Here is a 19,283-nt window from a genome sequence, read left to right on the forward strand (position 1 = left end):
TAATATAAATTGAGGAGAGATTAGGTTGAAAGATTAATATCTGCAAAAACAACGATTTGGAGAAAACAAGGTTTAGAGAGAAGAGAAGAGAAGAGAAGAGTCAGAGAAGGAGAAGTCTGTAGACCTTGCTGCTAATCAATCTAAGGTAAGGGTGAGACTAACATTTGTAACGCCCTCCTTTTTATTTAATTATTTTTATTAAGTTTTTTTTGAAAGGAATTATTTTTATTAAGTTAGACTCTATTTATGTGATTTGTTTATATATATGAGGTGTTATTATTTTATTATGTGACATTATTCTATTATTTATTAGAATATGAGAATTATTTGTGTAAGTAGAATTGGAGGTTAAAATAGAAAGAAGAATAAGTTATTGGGCCTAAATAGATTTAGGGAGAGTGATTAGTATTATAAATAAGGAAGCTTATGTTAGAAAGAGTTTTTACGTAAAACCGCTTTTTGGAAAAGAGGAGAAAACAAGGTTTAGAGAGAAGAGAACAAGAGGAGAGAAGAACCAAGAGAAGGGTTGTCAATCGATAATTCTAAGGTAAGGGTGGGACTATCTTTCACTAATATTAAGTTTGTAGATCATTAGATTGCATCTAACATGTTTTAGGATGAGTTGTGAGATTATGAGAAATTAGGGTTTGAGTGAGAATCGATGATAAGATGATGGAAAACTACTGAATTGATGTAAGGGGGGAGTCTTTATTCATCATATATGAGATGTATGAACATATGGGTAGTGAAGGGTTTATGTTCTTTTCTTTGTTTTCATCATCTTTTAATAAATTCATGTTAAATTTGTGCTCTAAGTTGCTGCTGTTATTTTGAATATATTCTTATCTCTAAATTCATTGATTTCATGTGCCAAACTCATGATTTAACTGAGATGTATATATATATATATATATATTTGGATTATGCATTTTATTGTGTCGCTATTGCTCTCGTATTTATTTTGTGTATCTGTTTGAGTACTGTGACAATATGCATGTGTGCTGCGATCGTGTCCTTGGATAGTCACACTACATCACTCATTTAATGTAATAGCCTGAGATCTTTTTCCACTTTGCTATACTTTCATTATTTGTATAGTAAGCATCTTTTATTATTAATTCTTGTGTGTGACGCTTTATGTTGCTTGAGATGTTTTAATCCTTATGATTATTTTTATAGTATGTATATACACTGTGCCATATAGCTTTTCAATTGAATAATATTGTCATTATCGTGGTAAATTTATATTTATATAGAAATTGCTATTGACTGTGATATATATATTAGAAAGGGGTTTCTAAAGACAAATGTTTTCTTGTCCTTCTAAAGGTCATGATTATAATGGTATAAACTATTTATTAATAAAGATCAATTAATATAGGCAAAGTGTAATTGATGAATTATTTGACTAAGTGTAATTTGTGAATTATCTGATGATGTGAAAAAGATGTGTTATATAAAGATGTGTTATTTGAAGATGTATGATTTAAATATGTGTTATATAAAGATGTGCTATTTGAAGATGTATGATTTAAAGATGAGTTTTGTAAAGATGTGCTATTTGAAGATGTTTGATTTAAAGATGTGCTATTTGAAGATGTGTGATTTAAAGATGTATTATATAAAGATATGATATTGTTTTTTATGCACTATATGTGTTAATTATGATGCTTATGTTGATGCGATGTTTAAGATGTTGTTGGTTATCATTTGATACTGTTGTATTATGATGCTGATATGAGATGAATTATTTATATGCTGCATATACTGCTGAGTCTTATTTAAGATGTAAATGTCGGTCTAAGTCAAAGAGTTGTAAGATGTTCATGAAGTTTCTAAGACGTAAGATGTTGAGTCCATGCATACTCATTTATAGATGAGGGCTCATGCCCTGGAGCTTTTGCTCAACCACGACGATGGAGCTTTTGCTCAACCAGAGACGAGGGCTCATGCCCTAGGAGCTTTTGCTCAATAGCGACGAGGGCTTATGCCCTAGGAGTATATTTATGCTCATAAGCGACGAGGGCTTATGCCCTAGATTGGTACCACATGCATTTGCATTTTCATGATGATTCAAGATGGTTTAAGACGTTAAGAGTTGCATAGTCGAGTCTAGATGCATTGTCAAGTCAAGTTGTTAAGTTGTGATGTTTTAACGAATTACTTTGTGATGCCTTTTAGTAAGATGATATGTGACGATGATTGTGACTGCTATATGATGATATATTGCTAAGATGAGATGATGATGTCTATGTATTTGATTGTAATTGTTAAATTATAAGATGTTTATATTGTTAAATGTAATTTATGATTTATGAGCTTAATATTATTTTTTTGAGAAATCTCACCCCTTCTGTTTGAATGTTGCCCTTACGTTGGTAACGTGTGAAGGTGAGAAAAACACAAGAAGGGGGGGTTGAATTGTGTTTTTGGAAAATTCTTCGTTTCTCCTACAAACTGAACACACTTGATCAGAAGCTAAGTGAGACAGCTTCTGAAGTGGTAATCAGAATCTAAATGCAGCGGAATAAAACCGAGAGAGAGAAGAAGAACGACACAAAGCAATTATACTGGTTCCTTCCACAATCCGGAAGTAGTCCAGTCCCCCTTGCACTTCCAAGGAGATTTCACTAAGAGTAATATCTGATTACAATTGCTCAAGCACACAAGCAAGAGACTTCCTTTGCTCAAACACACAAGCAAGAGACTTCCTTTGCTCAAGAACACAATCAAGAGACTTCCTGCTCAAGCACAACTGCAAGAGACTTCTAACTAAACAAAATTACACAGAAAATTGTTTAAGGTTGAACACTTGATATACAATCAGAGGTGCTCACAATACAAATCAGATACAGACTCAATGGACTTGAGAATTTCTAAGATATGACTTTGAGACACAGAAATTCTAAGTGAATGCAGAGCAATTTCAGCAGAGGTTTGGCACTTGTAATAATGTTGTGAGTCATTTGTTCAGCATTACCAAAACTCCAAGTCTTCACTCCTTATATAGAGGTGTGAAAGAGACGTTGTGAAATTGCCAGCACATCAAAGAGTCGTTGTTGAAGCTTGATCTTTCACCTTTGATCTTTTGCCTGATTTGGTTGTTGTCCTATGAAGAACCAATTTGAAATCCATTCCTTATCCAAAGGAACATCTATGCAGGCGAAGCCGTATTTTGGAGCTGTTTTCTTGTCTTGTAGCGTGGACACAAAACAGAGTAGTGGAGAACGTGGTTGTACAATTCGTACAATAGTACAATGTCAACGCTTTCGTCCAAATTGCAAGCACATGCCTTCAAACACCTTTGAGATGACCGTTGCAAAATTCCACTAATCTTTTGTTGTGTTTTCGAATCCAATGGACAACTTTTGCAGTGATGATTCTTCAATTCTTGAATCTTTGCAAATCCAGTTGATATTCAGCTTCTGGTGAAATGACTTCTGATGAGGCAGCTTGATAACATAGCTTCTGATGATGCAGCTTCTGAATGATACAACTTCTGATAACGCAGCTTCTGATGATGTGGCTTCTGGACCTCTTGTCTTCAGGAGCACTTTACTAACTTCAGGAGCGGCTTTACTTCAGGAGTGCTTTTCTAACTTCAGGAGCGATTTGCCTTCAGAAGCACTAAGCTTCATTTTATGTTGATTCCTTTTGCTCTTTATTTGCTCATTCAGAACCAATAAATGATGTAACCTTTTTAATTATGGTCCTGTACACTTGAACAAATATTAGCTAGTCCAATTTACAATTTTTAATACCTTGTTATCATCAAAACTCTTTAACGTTTATTGTTAAACACATTTTGTTCCAACAACGTGCAGATAACCAGGACTAGCTGTTGTTGTGAGTAATCTCCTCCGTGTCATCTAGGATGCTCTGATACGTAACGGGATAGGGATTTTGATACTATTTTCTGTTCCTTTACGTATTGCTTTTGAAGTTTAAGAATTATTATTGAACTAAGATTTTTGAGACTTTTATGATGATGCCTGCGTGCCAAGACTATTTCTATTGTTAAACTAAATCCGCTGTGAAGTTTTTAAATGTTATGTTGATGAATTTTTGAAGGATAAATTATTATTTATTCATTTATAATTTTTATGAAATGTGACATTCCGTTTTGTGATGAAAAACTTTGATAATTGTTATGAAATTTTTACGTTGGGAAAACGGGGTGTTACAACATTCAGTAATTTTAAGTCTGTAATTCTGAATTTGCATCTAACATGTTGTAGGAATAGTTTATGAGAGTTTGAGAATTAGGGTTAAAGTGAGGAATTGTTGATTAGATGATGGAAACCTGTTGAATTGATGTAGGAAAATAGTATTCAAACCTTAGAACTTTCATAGTACAATGATTAGAACCAGTTTTGGGGTTGGGTTGGGTTGATGAAAATTGAGATTTTGAGAAAAAGTGATTTTAAGTGTTTTTGGGAAATAAGTGATTCTGGGATAAGCTGTTTTGGAGATTTGAAAATATGATTTTTCAGTAAAATATGATAGGATTTGTCGAATAGAACGCGTAGGCGAAAACGGAATTGGAATTGGGGTAACGGTTAGGTTTTTACGGACGAACGGTAAAACAGGGGAAAAATCAGGACTGCACAGAGCTGCAGCGCAGGTCACTGGCTACTGCCTGCCCAAGCCTAGGCGCAGCTTGCCAGCGCCTGATCGCAGCAAGGCAGCCCCTCATGGGTGACTGCTTTGTTGTGCCTTCGTTTGCGTGCTGTCAGGACTTCGATTTTTGCGTTCTTGTGTCTTTTCACACATTTCTGTTTTGAATTGGCCTTAGGTGTAAACATGAAAGTTTTAGATAATTGTGTTAGCTTTCTAATGGTCTTAGTTTGGCTCAAAAATGATTTTTAGATTTTGAGTTATGATGAAAATACTCCAAGTGGGTCTTAGTAAAACTTTATGAAAATTCAGCATAACTATTTCTAAGTTAAACCAAAACTTATGGATTGTCTCCAAACTTCAAAGCTTGTGTACTATGAGTTTAATTAAGGTATTTAAGAGTATTTAACATATGTTGTGATGAGTCTAACTAGTGGTAGGTTACCTTGAATTGTTACCTTGCGATCCTTTTCGCACGGGTAGTCTTGAGATGACCTTGGGGTAGGAAATGAAAGTTATTGATGATGTTAGAAGCTGTCCAGAAGACCTGAATTAAGATGATTAATATTAATAGTAATGTGATGTTGTTAAATATGCACCTTAAGTATTACTTATGATGATTATGTTGATGCGATTCATTCTTTGATGATTATATGATGTATAAGAGTTGTTATTTGCTGCATATGTTGCTGTTTTGCTGTTGTTGACCATTAATGTCATAAAGTTGTAAATGTCGGTCTAAGTTGTAAAGTTGTAAGATGTCGTCCAAATTATTGGAGTCATATAGTTGTAAAGTTGTAAGAGTTGTTATTTGCTGCATATGTTGCTGTTTTGCTGTTGTTGACCATTAATGTCATAAAGTTGTAAATGTCGGTCTAAGTTGTAAAGTTGTAAGATGTCGTCCAAATTATTGGAGTCATATAAGATGTTCATGATGTTTCAAGTTGTAAGAAGTTAAGTCCATGCATACTCATTCAAGTTGAGGGCTTGATGCCCTGGAGCCATTGCTCAAATATGTTGGGGGCTTGATTCCTTGGAGCCTTTTTACGCTCAAATTTGTTGGGGGCTTGATGCCCTGGAGCTTTTGCTCAAATATGTTGGGGGCTTGATGCCCTGGAGCCTTTTTACGCTCAAATATGTTGGGGGCTTGATGCCCTGATTGGTACCACATGCATTTGCATTGTCAAGATGATTTAAGATGTTAAGAGTTGCATAGTCGAGTTGAAGTTGCATAGTCGAGTCAAAGTCGTCAAGTTGTTAAAGATTAATTTACAAAGTTGATTATGAAGTTGATGTTGATGATGTTTATGTTGTTAAATGTAATTGATGAATTATATGCTTAATATTGTTGTTTGTGAAATCTCACCCCTTCTGCTTGAAAATGTTGCTCTTCGTATAGGTAACTTGCAGGTAACCAAGACTAGTTGCGGTCGTGAGTGGACTCCTCACAAGTGTGTGTCTTAGGTGCTCTGATACGTAACAGGATGGGAATTTTGTCATTGTTTTCTGTTCCTTACGTATTACCTTATGAATTTCCCAAGAGCTATTGTTGAACCAAGATATTATGAGATTTTATGTTAAGGCTCTTGTGCCAAAGATTATGTTTAAGTTGTTGAAACTATTCCGCTGCGAAGTTTAAAATAATTACGTTGTTGGATTTTGAAGGATAAATATTTATTTATTCAGTTTATGATTTTAAGAAAAGAATGTGACATTCCGTTATGATTGAGAAACTCTGATTTTTATTATGAAATTTTTATGTTGGGAAAACGAGGTGTTACAGTGCCGGATTGGAGAAAATTGGTGCTTAGTAAGTACTATCGTAAAATGAGTGATGTGGACTGATGTCATGTTGTCATTACGTAATTTTTAGGACTTATTTTGGCATTTTGATAGAGTTCTGAGGCAACAGGATGTATTCAGGGGTGTGAAAAGCAGAAAATCTGGAGGTGCAGCAAGTAAATAATCGTGGCGCGATTTTATATGGCGTGATTCGATTTTATGTCCAGAATGGAAGTTAGGTTCTGCCATTGAAATCGTGACACGATTTCTGGTGGCGCGACACGATTTTAAAGAAGGATCTGGAAGGAATCTAGGGTTTATGAAGCAATCGTGGCACGATTTTTAGAGGCGTGACACTATTTTGGTCACAGTAAAATTTTTCTATTTAAGTTGAAGTCAGTTCCAGAAACAATTATTACGATTTGGAGAGCCAAAAGTGCGATTTTGAGACTTGAAGACTGCTAGGAGGGCGATTTCATCATCCTTTAATAAGTTCATGCATGTTTTAATTCTTCCATTGATTATGCCATTTGTAAACTCAATTATGAGTAGCTAAATCTCTTAGAGATTAGGTCTGAGATGATTATGTGTAACCCTAATTGAAACATGTTGTTGTGAAACTCTATTTATTGTGAATATCAATCTAGTTTTATTCAATTCAATTGTTCGTAATGTTTTTTATATCCTGATCAAATATAAACATGATTTAGTGAGAATGAATGACTACTGATCATAGCTTTCAACTTAGACCTAATTGAATTGTTCGAATAAACAGGGTTAGTGTTCTGGACCGGCCAAAGAGATTCTTGGCCTATTTACTTAGGCCCAATATCATTTAAAGCCCAAACTCCACGTTTGGCATTATTGCTCACAACGTACCCCCTCGCCTAAAGGGGGGTGCACGAAGCAAAGAGACCGGTTCAAACGAACCCCAACGTCTCTCTTGCACGTTGTGCACGTTCCCGCAATAAAATCTCTGGCGGTTACACTTCCCACAATTTCGTAACCGCCAGAGCCAGGTGTGCCTCCTTAACGGCTCTGCAACCCTCCACCTCTATAAATAGGGGACTCCCCGCAGTCCCCAAGGTAGAACTCTATCTCCTTCTAAAACCCTCACTCTCTGATCTCTACTGACTTGAGCGTCGGAGTGCCTGCAGGTACACACCCCCCATCCGCTCCGAGAAGCATCCTGACGCATTCCACCACCGTCACAACCACCGCATTCAAAGCACCGGCAGTCTCCTTCTGATCAGGTACGATCAGTGGCGCCGTCTATGAGGAATCACAAGCTTCCCCGTTTTTATCCCTAAAAACCAAAGCTTTCACAAAAAACTACCATGGCTGCCAACGGTGCCAAATCCCAGCTACGAAGTGAGGTGCGTATTCCTCAACAGGATGGCGTAACATCCTCACCTTCACCTGTGGATACACCCAGGGAGGACCCAACTCAGGTACTTCCTATCCAACAAAGGCCTCTGCTAGGTCCCCTCCGCCTTACAGAGACGCCAGAAGACGCAGCGTCAACCGGTGTACTCATCAGCAACCTGATCCGCACGGTTCAACGACAAACGTCGTTAATCGAGGAACAGAACCGCCGGCTGATGGATCTGGAACAAGCACGTCCGACAGTCCAAACCTGGCGATCTCTCTCCCCAGTGCATAACGGAAGAGGAGGGAGCCCCAGCCGGTCACGTTCCAGATCCCCTCGACATTCGACGAGCATCGGATCTCCATCCTACTCCCGGAGGTCGACAAGAAGGTCCCCCCGACGGTCTCCACCAAGGAGACCCCTCCCAGAAGGGCCTCGTCGCGAAGATCCCCTATGCGCCGCACTCCAGGAGGTCTCCACCCAGGTGCAATAGATTTTCCCGGTCACCTTCCAGTTCACTAGACACCCGTGATACCCGAACCGATCGTAATGCTTATGGTCCGTTCACACGGCGTATCCGGGAAGTTCCTATCCCTCGCGGACTGGAAAAGCCCCCGTAAATGGATTCTTACGACGGAACTACCGATCCGGATGAGCATATTGAGAACATCGAAGCAGTTCTCACTTACCGATCGATGCGGGGCGCCGTTAAATGCAAGCTCTTCGTCACTACTCTGAGGCGAGGAGCCGTTACGTGGTTTAAGAACTTGAGGAGAAACTCCATCGACTCTTGGAGCGACCTCTGCAACGAGTTCACCACCCACTTCACCGCGTCAAGGAAGCAACCAAAAACGGTGGCTTCACTCGAAGCCATCGTCCAAGGAAGAAGCAAACCTCTCCGAGACTACATCGAGAGGTTCAACAAAGAAGCCGTCCAGGTCCGGGGCGCAAATGAGACAATGAAGCTATACCTCATTGCCAAAGGCCTACGCGACGAGACGGACGTCAAGAAAGCTGTCCTCCTGGATCGCTCAAGGACTCTCAACGAGTTCCTAGCGATCGCCAAGATCTACATCGCCTACGAAGAGGCTTTGTACGCGGACAGCCTCAACAAGGTCAGGAAGGAGGAACCTGCTGCTGAATCCTTCGAAAAGGCCTTCCATGAGAAAAAGAGGGAAGGCAAAGCGAATCGCGAAAACAAGAGACCAAACGGTCACTTCACCGAGTACACTCCACTGGCTATGTCACGGGAGAAAATCCTCTCCGAGATCGCTGTAGCCGATCTAACAGAAGTCGGCATTAAGCCGCCAAAGGCTCCAACTCAAGAGAGGAAGGGAGTCGACAAAACAAAATATTGTCGGTTCCACAAGTGCCACAGACACACAACCGACGAATGCATCCATCTGAAGGACGCCATCAAACTCCTCATCCAAAGGGGTCGACTCAAACAATACGTGAAAAATCCAGAATCAGAAAGGAAAGTTGTCGATCTCGTCGGTGACGGTTCTGAACCTGGCCGGACCATCGCCATGTCCGTAGAACATCTAGGTGATTTCCCAGTTCATGCACCTATTCATGCACATGGGAACAGTTTCCGACCGCCAACATCATCACTGGAGGGACGCTGAACATTTCCATGGGCAGCATGAAGAGGAAGTTCCAGGAGCTCATGGACGTCAACACTATGGCCCCATCCGTCTGAGGAGGAAGGCCGCCCTTGGCTTTCTATGACTCCGAACTGCCTGGTGGAGCTTCAAATTCTGCCATCCCTTTGCTCGTGCGAGCATCGATGGCCAATGCAGATGTCCGACGAGTCCAGATAGACATAGGGGCCTCATGCGACATCATGTACACCAGCCTGTTCAGAACTCTCCAACTGACGGAGAAAAACCTTTCTCCCTACGTTGGGGATGAACTCTATGGCTTCAACGGCTCATCCACTCAACCATGGGGGTACGTGGAGCTACTGGTCACCTTCGGCGAAGAGGAGGCCAAAAAGACAATAAAGATCCCGTTCCTGGTGATCGACTGCCAGTCTCTCTACAATTGCATTATAGGGAGAACTGGGCTCGCCCAGCTAGGGGCCGCATGTTCAACCGCTCATCTGAAGTTGAAATACCATGCGAAAGACGGCATCATCGCCTCACTCAGCGGAGACATCGAAGCTGCAAGAAGATGTTTCCTCCAAGCCAACAAAACCCAGAACTCGGTTTCCCAACCCAGCAAACCTGCTGAGGACAAAGGGAAAGCTGCTGCGAGTACCCTGGACGCCAACTTGGTCGAACTTGACCCCAGGTACACCAAGGAGGACCTGAAGGAACAAAAACGGGAGAAGAAGGACCCGCTCAACGCGAAACTTCTTCGACCTGTTCCTGATGGTGAATTCGAGCTGGTCCCGTTCGGCAACGACCCCTCGAAGAACTTCAAGATTGGCAAGGATCTCCCCGAACTTGTCAAAAACCAGCTGGTCGCCTGCCGCAGGGAAAACGCTGACCTGTTCGCCTGGAGCGCAGCTGACATGCCCGGAATCGATCCTAGCGTCGCCTGTCACCAACTTACAGTGGATCCCGGAGTTAGCGTTGTAGCCCAGCGTCGTAGGAAGCAGTCTCCCGAGAAGTCGGGGGCTGCAGAAAAAGCTGTAAAAGACCTCCTAGAGGCAAAGTTTATTTCCGAGGCCAAATCTGGCTCTCCAATGTTGTACTTGTCAAAAAATCTAATGGAAAATGGCGTATGTGTGTTGACTATACTGATCTTAATAGGGCCTGACCTAAAGACGCATATCCTTTTCCTAACATCGACAAACTTGTTGATAATTCCTCTGGCTATAAACTTTTATCCTTCATGGACGCCTATTCTGGGTACAACCAGATACGCATGGCTGAAGAAGATAAAATGAAGACAGCCTTCATGACCGAATCAGGGAACTATTACTACAACGTAATGCCCTTCGGTCTACGAAACGCGGGGGCTACTTATCAACGGATGATGAACAAAGTTTACGACAAGGCACTTCTAGGCGACATTCTAGAGGTTTACATGGACGACATGATCGTAAAATCCCAACAAGAGGTGGATCATGCCGCTCATCTCAAAAGAGTGTTCGAGCAAACTCGGAAATACAACATGAGACTCAACCCAGAAAAATGCACGTTCGGAGTCCAAGCGGGTAAATTCCTCGGTTTCTATCTTACAGAAAGAGGAATTGAAGCAAATCCAGACAAATGTCGCGCATTTACTGAGCTTCCAACACCCCACTCCAAAAAGTGCATCCAAACACTCAACGGAATGCTGACCGCTCTCTCCAGGTTCGTGGCAAAGTCCGCTCAACACGCACTTCCTTTCTTCAAACTCTTGAGGAAAGAAACGAAGTTCGAATGGACTGACGAGTGCGAACCTGCCTTACAGCACCTCAAAGAAACGTTTTCTGCGCCACCAGTGCTATCGCGATCAGATCAAGGCGAAGTACTGTACCTATATCTCTCCGTTTCCTCTGACGCGGTAAGCGCCGTCCTCGTCAGGGAAACGACGGAGGGGCAGAAACCACTATACTTCACCAGCAAAGCATTGTTGGGACCTGAAACAAGGTACCAAAGGATCGAAAAGGTGGCCCTCACACTCCTTACCGCAGCCAGAAGACTAAGGCAGTACTTCCTAGCGCACACGGTGGTAGTCCGGACGGACCAACCCATCAGGCAGATCCTGGGTCGTCCAGACGTGGCTGGTCGGATGATGAAATGGTCACTCGAGCTATCCGAGTTCGACATTCATTACGAATCCAGAAAGGCACTAAAGGCTCAGGTGTTCGCCGATTTTCTGGCCGAAATGACTTTCCCAGCTGAGGAAAGCCCTGAAGAATGGACCGTCTTCGTAGATGGATCATCTAACGCCAAGGGAAGCGGAGCCGGAATAATCATCGAAGACAACAAATGTATCATTGTCGAAATTTCCCTCGCTTTGTCTTTTCCTGTTACCAATAACACTGCAGAGTTCGAAGCCTTCCTAGCTGGCTTGCGAACCGCCAAAGACATGGGGCCACAAGGGTGAAAATCTTTACCGACTCGCAACTAGTGGCTTCCCAAGTCACAGGAGAGTTCCAGGTAAAAGAAGACCACCTCCAAAAGTACATCCAGTTAGTACTAGAGAAAATGAATGAATTCGACGTCGTAGAAGTAATTCACGTTCCCCACGAACAGAATACTCGGGCAGACATTCTTTGGAAACTCGCAAGTACACGAACTGCGAACGGAAACAAGACAGTAATACAAGAGGTCCTCGGCGAGCCAAGCATCCAGAATAGAGGGACTCTGCATTAAGAGGTCAACTCGATCATCGGGCTAGAAGATTGGAGGGGACCCATCTCTCGATACATAGAGAATGGCGAGCTCCCGACCGATCAGCAAGAACAGACAAGGTTGAAACGGAGGGCCTGCTCATTCACTTTAGTGGAAGGAACCCTGTACAAAAGAGGTTTCAATATTCCACTAATCAAGTGCCTAGGACCCAATGAGACCCAAGAAGTCCTCGCCGACATCCACGACAGCATCTGCGGACAACATCTTGGTGCAAAAGCTATCGCAAAAAAGGCCCTACGAGCAGGATACTACTGGCCTACCATGCTGAAAGACGCCCAAGACTACGCGAACCTCTGCGATAAATGCCAGCGACACGGGGACATGCACCTAGCACCTCCTGTTGAGCTAACGTCCTTGGTCTCACCTTGGCCTTTCGTATGGTGGGGCATCGACCTTCTAGGACCATTCCCCAAAGCCGCTGGGCAACTAAAATATCTGGTCGTCGCAATCGAATACTCAACCAAATGGATCGAAGCAGAACCATTGGCCAAAATCACAGCTAAAAACGTACCCCGCTTCTTCAAGAGAAACATCTTAGCAAGATTCGGAGTGCCATCATTAGTGATATCCGACAATGGTACACAGTTCACGGACCAACGGTTCCAGGACTACCTAAGGAATATCGGCATCAAGCAAAGCTTCACCTCCGTCGAACACCCTCAAGCCAACGGTCTCGCTGAGGCTGCAAACAGGGTAGTTCAGCGAGGAATACGAAGGAGGCTAGACGCGGCCAAAACACAGTGGGCTGAGGAATTACACGCAGTCCTCTGGGCCTACAGAACTACTCCCCATTCCACAATTGGCGAGTCACCTTTTCAACTCACGTACGGGACGGAAGCGGTCTTACCCATTGAGCTAACCGAACTCACATGGCGTACGGACGCCAGCACTAACTTCCCGGCCAACACGGCAAATCTACGTGAAGAACTCGAATTCGTCGACGAAGTCAGGATAAGGGCAACCTTGCGAGAGGTAGCACTAAAACAGAAAATAGCTGCTCGCCACAGCAAGAAAGTCATCAAAAGAGAATTCGAAGTAGGCGACCTCGTCCTCCAGCGAAACCAGAAGGACTCCAAAGAAGGGAAGCTCGCCGCCAACTGGGACGGCCCCTTCAGGATCCAGATGAAGACCGGGACAGGAGCTTACGGACTCGAAGACCTCCATCAAAACGCAATTCCAAGGACTTGGAATGCAGAAAAACTCAAAAAGTACTACACTTAGATGGCAAACAACGGCAACTCACTTTAATGTATGTACTTAGTTCGATACAACGAACTCACTTCTCCCCGTCGAGCAAATAAATGGAAGAGGAAAGTCGTGCCACTCCGAATCCAAAAAGAAAAAGGATGAGAGGATTTTACATAACAAATTCTCTTACTCCTCAGTATGTACGCTTACCGCTGCGACATCACTGCTCGGCATGTTAGGTAGAATCCCAGCTCGCGATGGGTGTTTCACGCCTCAGTGGAGGGAACTTAGAAAAATTTCTCTCGTTCATCCGCTGTTACACGTCCATAACTTTGGACACACATTCAGATAAACGATCTCTTGGACGTGCAAACACTTCTAACTAATACTCCGCGTAAACGGTTAGAAAACTTCTTGCCTGAGCTCTTCCTTGCAAAACTACGCAAAGGTAAAAACTTTCCAAGCGAAGTCAATTATTACCTGGAAAGCAAAAGGCACAACTTTGATTTCTTCAAGTCAAAGCTACCAAACGCCAGGCGGGCGCACAAGACTCCCCAGTCATTAAGTCACTTCGTCGAAATAATGACTGCGGGGGGGTAGCCCGTCCCGCTACACTCAACTTAAAGAGCTTTGCGATCCAAAAGCAGACAAGTTCGAAAGTTGAACAACTAAGAGCATACGAATTATTGCAATCTGTCAAAAAGACAAGGCAGATAGATAATCCGCTCTCGACAGCAGCTAAGAGCGTACGAATTGTTACAATCTGTCAAACATACAAGATAGATAGATAATTCGCTCTCAACAAATACTTCAAACAGTAGTAAAGCCTCACACAACGAGCATGCAAAATTCAAAACATTGTACTTGAAAGTAAAACATACAGAAACAAGTATAATTGAGAATGAAACAATCACATTATAAGGTGCTAAAACCACTAAGGGCGCACAATGTCATTACAAGTTGGTTGTTGAACAAGATTAATTACAAGGCCTCATTAGGCCTGGGCTTCATCAACACGCCTGTCTTCTTCCTCAGGATCGGGAGGCGGAACGATCACCCCATCTTTCACCTCGCTAAGAGGGTGAATTCCTTCGACATTCAGCTCAATGCCAGGGTTCGTCACCTTCAACTGGGCCACCGCCCGATCAAAGCCAAGCTGGAGGGCCTCCACCAAGCTTCCTTCCAGCTCACCAATCCTGTCCACAAGGCCAGCGCGCCGCAGGACAGCAAGGTCTTCTGCCTCATCATCCCCAGGGAGGTCTGCCTTCTCCAGAGTCTCCTCCAAGGAAGCCTTCTCCTCAGCCAGCTTCAGAGAAGATGCGGTCGTCTGCTCAAGAGCAGTCTGAGCTCCAGACAACTGCTCCTTCAAAGAAGCAAGCTCACGGTCACGCTCTTCAGCGACGGGCATCTTGCTCCTTTGATCCTCCTCAAGAGCAGCGACCTTGGCGGTCAAAACATCCCTCTCCCGCGCCAGAACGTTGACCCGAACCTCACTGTCCAGAGAAGCGTTGTTCAGAGCAGCAGCGACCTCGAAAGCCTTCATAGTGGCAATAACCCCATCAGTTATTGCCTTACTCCGGCCAGCTGGACCCAGATCCTGGATAATCCTCAGCTCAGAATCATCCAAGAAAAGGGTCGACTGGGGACCACACAGCTCCGGCTTGGACCACACCTTCGGCAACTGGTGGAAGTCTCCCTTCTCAGAACGGACGGGAACGGCCTTGATCGGCGTGATTGGGTCCTCAGAGGACGCCCTCACCCTCTGCCTCTTGGCAGGATCCTGCATCAGCTCCTCAGATGGCTCCTCCCTGTCCAAATCCACCACAGGACCAGGGGTGGAGCTAGGACCAGACCCAGAAGTCAGATGCTCCAGAGATTGGACATTTTTATGCTTTTTCTTGGCCGAGAGTTTCTTGCTGGCCGCATTCACGAGGGCTCCCAAGTCTTTCTTCATTTTCTTTGCAAACACAAAGACAAAAGAAACTTGTCAGTTAGGAGAAACAGAGCAAAAGGACAACAAGAAGACAAAACAAGAAAATAAGCTACCAAGACAGGCGTCAGAATTATCAGAGGTCAACAACTCATAAGTATTGATGAAGCAGGGTTCTGTTACTGGGGTCCTGTCCGCATTCATCAAAGGGTCCCCCCCGTCAGTCAGTCTTAACCCTTTGGGGAAGGGAATCAATGAAAGCCCAGAGTTGTTGGCGAAGGCTTTTCTCTTCATCAGTTAAGGTGGCATCGGTCCGACCGAAGTCCTTCGGTTCATAAGAAAAATGGTCCTGAGACCAGCATAGATGGAAGTAAGGACGACGCTCCTGCCCGCCCTCTTTAGCAGCCTCCAAGAGATTTTCCAAGGCGGCCGCACTCTTAGGCCGAACCAAAAAGAAACGCTCTTTGAAACTCCGGATCTTCCCGGCAAAGGCCTCAAACATCTTCTGGGTCTGACGGAAGGAAACCCAGTCTGTACCCCGCTGTACGGTGAAGAAGGAGAAAAGACATTCTTGGAGGCAGGGAGGCGAAGATAATCGTACAACAGCTCAAAAGCCCTCATAAAGGCATAAGAATTTGGATGAATTTGGGTAGGTGACAGCTTGGTCCAGCGAAGCACCTCCCGCTGGAAGTTAGAGAAAGGGAGCCGAAAACCCATGTCCTTGAAAATCACTTCGTACATGGGAAATACGTAATTGTCATACTCTGAACACACCTGGTTGGACATGTTCGGCAGAATCAGCTCCCAATCCCTACCCTCACCGATGAGATCAAAAGGTGCTTCGTTCATACCATCAGCGGCAAACTCCGATTCAGTCTCTAAAGGCTCCTCTCCGGGCCTCATAACGACGGACGCAGCAACTCCCTCGTCAGCCATGACAGATCTGGAAAAAGCAAAGGAAAAAGTGAATCTAACAATCAAATCCACCCTTCCTTCACCTATCAGGTTGGCCATGGCAAGGAAGGGATCAAATCGCTACCATAAAAAAGCTAAGAGGTCTAGAAAATCAACTCACGCATCGAGGGGATCTACCCTCAGCGAACAGACCCAAAGCTTATGGAAGAAGCACAAGCCTGTCGCCAATGTTTCTCTAAACACTAAACAGAAAACAGACAGCATACCTACAAACTCTTTGATGCATGGTGGAAAACGCCTGAACCTACGGCGGAAACCACCGAGTCAAACTACTGTTGCCCTAAGAAGCATGCATTCCTACAGTTTCTAAAAGCAGAACAAAAACTAAAATACAAAAGTAAAAGAAACGAGTCTCAGGACTCTACCTGTGAGGAAGAAGAGATTGAAGTTGCGGTTGGGATGCGAAAACTCAAAAGAACTTTGCCTGTGAAAATTGTGGGAAATCTTTAAGTCTCTGAGAAATTCGAAAATACAGTGACTCTCCAAAACAACAGTGGAGTTATTAGTACTCGTTGCACAAACCACCCAAAGGTCACAAAGTCTATCCGATGCATCCCTTCACTCGCTACTCCTCCTCTAAAGCACTGCTTCGAAGGCCCAGATTCGATCATACCCCTTCATCCAAGGGCTATGATCCTTCACTACATTTCTCCAAACGTCAGGATCCAATCAACGGTGATGATGGCACCTCAGAAATACAACCCGAGAACACGCTGGAAATTATAGGCACTCAAGTGCTACTAACAACCTACACACGTGTCACGCAGAAACCAAAGGTCATGTCCCCTCAATTTCTTCCTCGAGATGTTGGCATTAATTACGGAATGACATCCGACCAAACTGCCTGACGAGGGAATCTTTCCATCCGATCTTACCGCCGGACATACGTATACCGGACTCCGCCACATTGACAGGCGAACTTACATCGTTAGAGGGAGAACAAGCGCTTCGAGACGGGCGAGCCTATCTGGCCCAAGGTCTCAGCATTCTCAGTCCGCCTCGCAAACGATCCCCCAAGTCAAGGCACGCATAAGTCCGCTAACGAGATCCATCTCTACCTCTAGCACGGGGGTACATACCAACTGAATTTCCTTTGAGATCGACTCCTTACGAGCAAAACGCCCGCACTTAAGTCATCATTCTTTATCAAGAGCAACGACTTGGGGGGCTACTGTTCTGGACCGGCCAAAGAGATTCTTGGCCTATTTACTTAGGCCCAATATCATTTAAAGCCCAAACTCCACGTTTGGCATTATTGCTCACAACGTACCCCCTCGCCTGAAGGGGGGTGCACGAAGCAAAGAGACCGGTTCAAACGAACCCCAACGTCTCTCTTGCACGTGGTGCACGTTCCCGCAATAAAATCTCTGGCGGTTACACTTCCCACGATTTCGTAACCGCCAGAGCCAGGTGTGCCTCCTTAACGGCTCTGCAGCCCTCCACCTCTATAAATAGGGGACTCCCCGCAGTCCCCAAGGTAGAACTCTATCTCCTTCTAAAACCCTCACTCTCTGATCTCTACTGACTTGAGCGTCGGAGTGCCTGCACGTACACACCCCCCATCCGCTCCGAGAATTATCCTGACGCATTCCACCACCGTCACAACCACCGCATTCAAAGCACCGGCAGTCTCCTTCTGATCAGGTACGATCAGTTAGTCTAGGAATGAATAATCGTTTATTTGTGATATTAGGTTAACGTTCTAAAAACCTTCAAAGAATATTAGATCACCTAAGGAATTAGGGACTGTAATATGAGAAGAAGGTCCTAAGTTAAGGGATTGATTAAGGCTATTTTAGTTAACCATCGTGAAACTAAAGAAATATTCATAAGATATATGTGCAGTGTACCAAATAGGGGAACTCAGAGGATTCAAAAGACCTGATCTCATCTCTCTCCATATTTTATAATCAAATCTTTATTTTCTGTTATTTAATTTTATGCAATCAAACCAAATCTACTGCCTAGGGCAAACAAAATAACATTTACACATCTTATTTAATAACGCTATTGTTTTATTGAAGTTAATACGGTCCCTGTGGAAACGAACTTTTGATTTATTACTTCGATATAATTAGTACACTTGCTAAAAGTCTATTATGGACAAAGTGGTTCCATTTAAGCACTTAAATCGGGGTGCTCTGTTGTGGATGGTCTCAGACACTAGACACACAATTAGTCAAAAGTTTCGTTTTTACAAAAACATATATACCCTAATAGAGTAAAGCACACCCTTCAGATTTCTCTCTGGGTTCTCAAGGCACCCAAGTTAAAGTTTCGATGTTTTGCTATTAGACTATGCATGATTAATCTCTGCATTGTTGGCTTTGGTTTCGCTCTTGAGGTGAAGTAGCAAGAGGCCTACTAGTACTTTCTACCCTCTCTTAAAATTAGTACGCCACCACATAAAATAAGTCTCCTAATGTCATGGCGTTGATGAATTAGAAGGGAAAAATTGCACTATGCGGGAGCCGATAACGAAGGTGAGCTACACCACCTTGGATATATGCCGTGTTCCATCCCTTTTTTCCTTTTACTTATTGTTTTGGGAAGCCATATTAATTCTACCAGGAAACATAGATCGAGTCAAGTGTTATTGGATTGAGATGCCTTTTATTTAAGTAAGTTAAGTCTCAAGATGAAGAGTAATACGGTGCATCACAACATAATTAGTTAAAGAGTAGTTGGTATACTTACAAGTTAGTTGTAAATGTGTAGTAAATGATGGTATGCAAGTAGAACTATATATAGTAACTAACATAGGCTTGCTACTATGGTAGAATATAAGTGATGCTTTGTACACTTGTAAATCTCAAGAGCATGGTTCCAAAAATGAATACATATATGAACCTTCTCTCTCAATTTCAATATCTGAATCTTGATATATTGATTCTCAATACCTTTTAATCTGATGAATATCTTACAAGCAATCATGTTTTAGGTCCGTGGACACTTCGATACCAATATTACATCAATAAAGCATACTTTATATACACACACACACTTCAGTATTCTTCCACTCTTGTCGAACTTAATAAACCAGCTTTAGCCAACATGCGACGCAATTCAA

The 19,283-nt window shown here is 43.2% G+C and overlaps 2 protein-coding genes across 2 annotated transcripts; one reads left to right on the top strand and one right to left on the bottom strand.

Moving 5' to 3' along the window:
• Positions 1-9,557: 9,557 nt before the first annotated feature.
• LOC146925020 (uncharacterized) lies at positions 9,558-10,534 on the top strand. The gene is made up of 2 exons (XM_085711913.1): positions 9,558-10,465; positions 10,528-10,534. Exons 1-2 carry the CDS (start codon positions 9,558-9,560, stop codon positions 10,532-10,534), a joined length of 915 nt encoding a protein of 304 aa, XP_085568039.1.
• A 3,768-nt stretch (positions 10,535-14,302) lies between these two features.
• Positions 14,303-15,262, bottom strand: LOC146925021 (uncharacterized). The gene has a single exon (XM_085711914.1). The coding sequence runs from the start codon at positions 15,260-15,262 to the stop codon at positions 14,303-14,305; it is 960 nt and encodes a 319-aa protein (XP_085568040.1).
• Positions 15,263-19,283: the final 4,021 nt, after the last annotated feature.

Source organism: Medicago sativa, chromosome 5 (assembly GCF_051527215.1).
Source record: "Medicago sativa cultivar Bolivia chromosome 5, Bolivia_mono, whole genome shotgun sequence".
Classification (NCBI taxonomy): domain Eukaryota; kingdom Viridiplantae; phylum Streptophyta; class Magnoliopsida; order Fabales; family Fabaceae; genus Medicago; species Medicago sativa.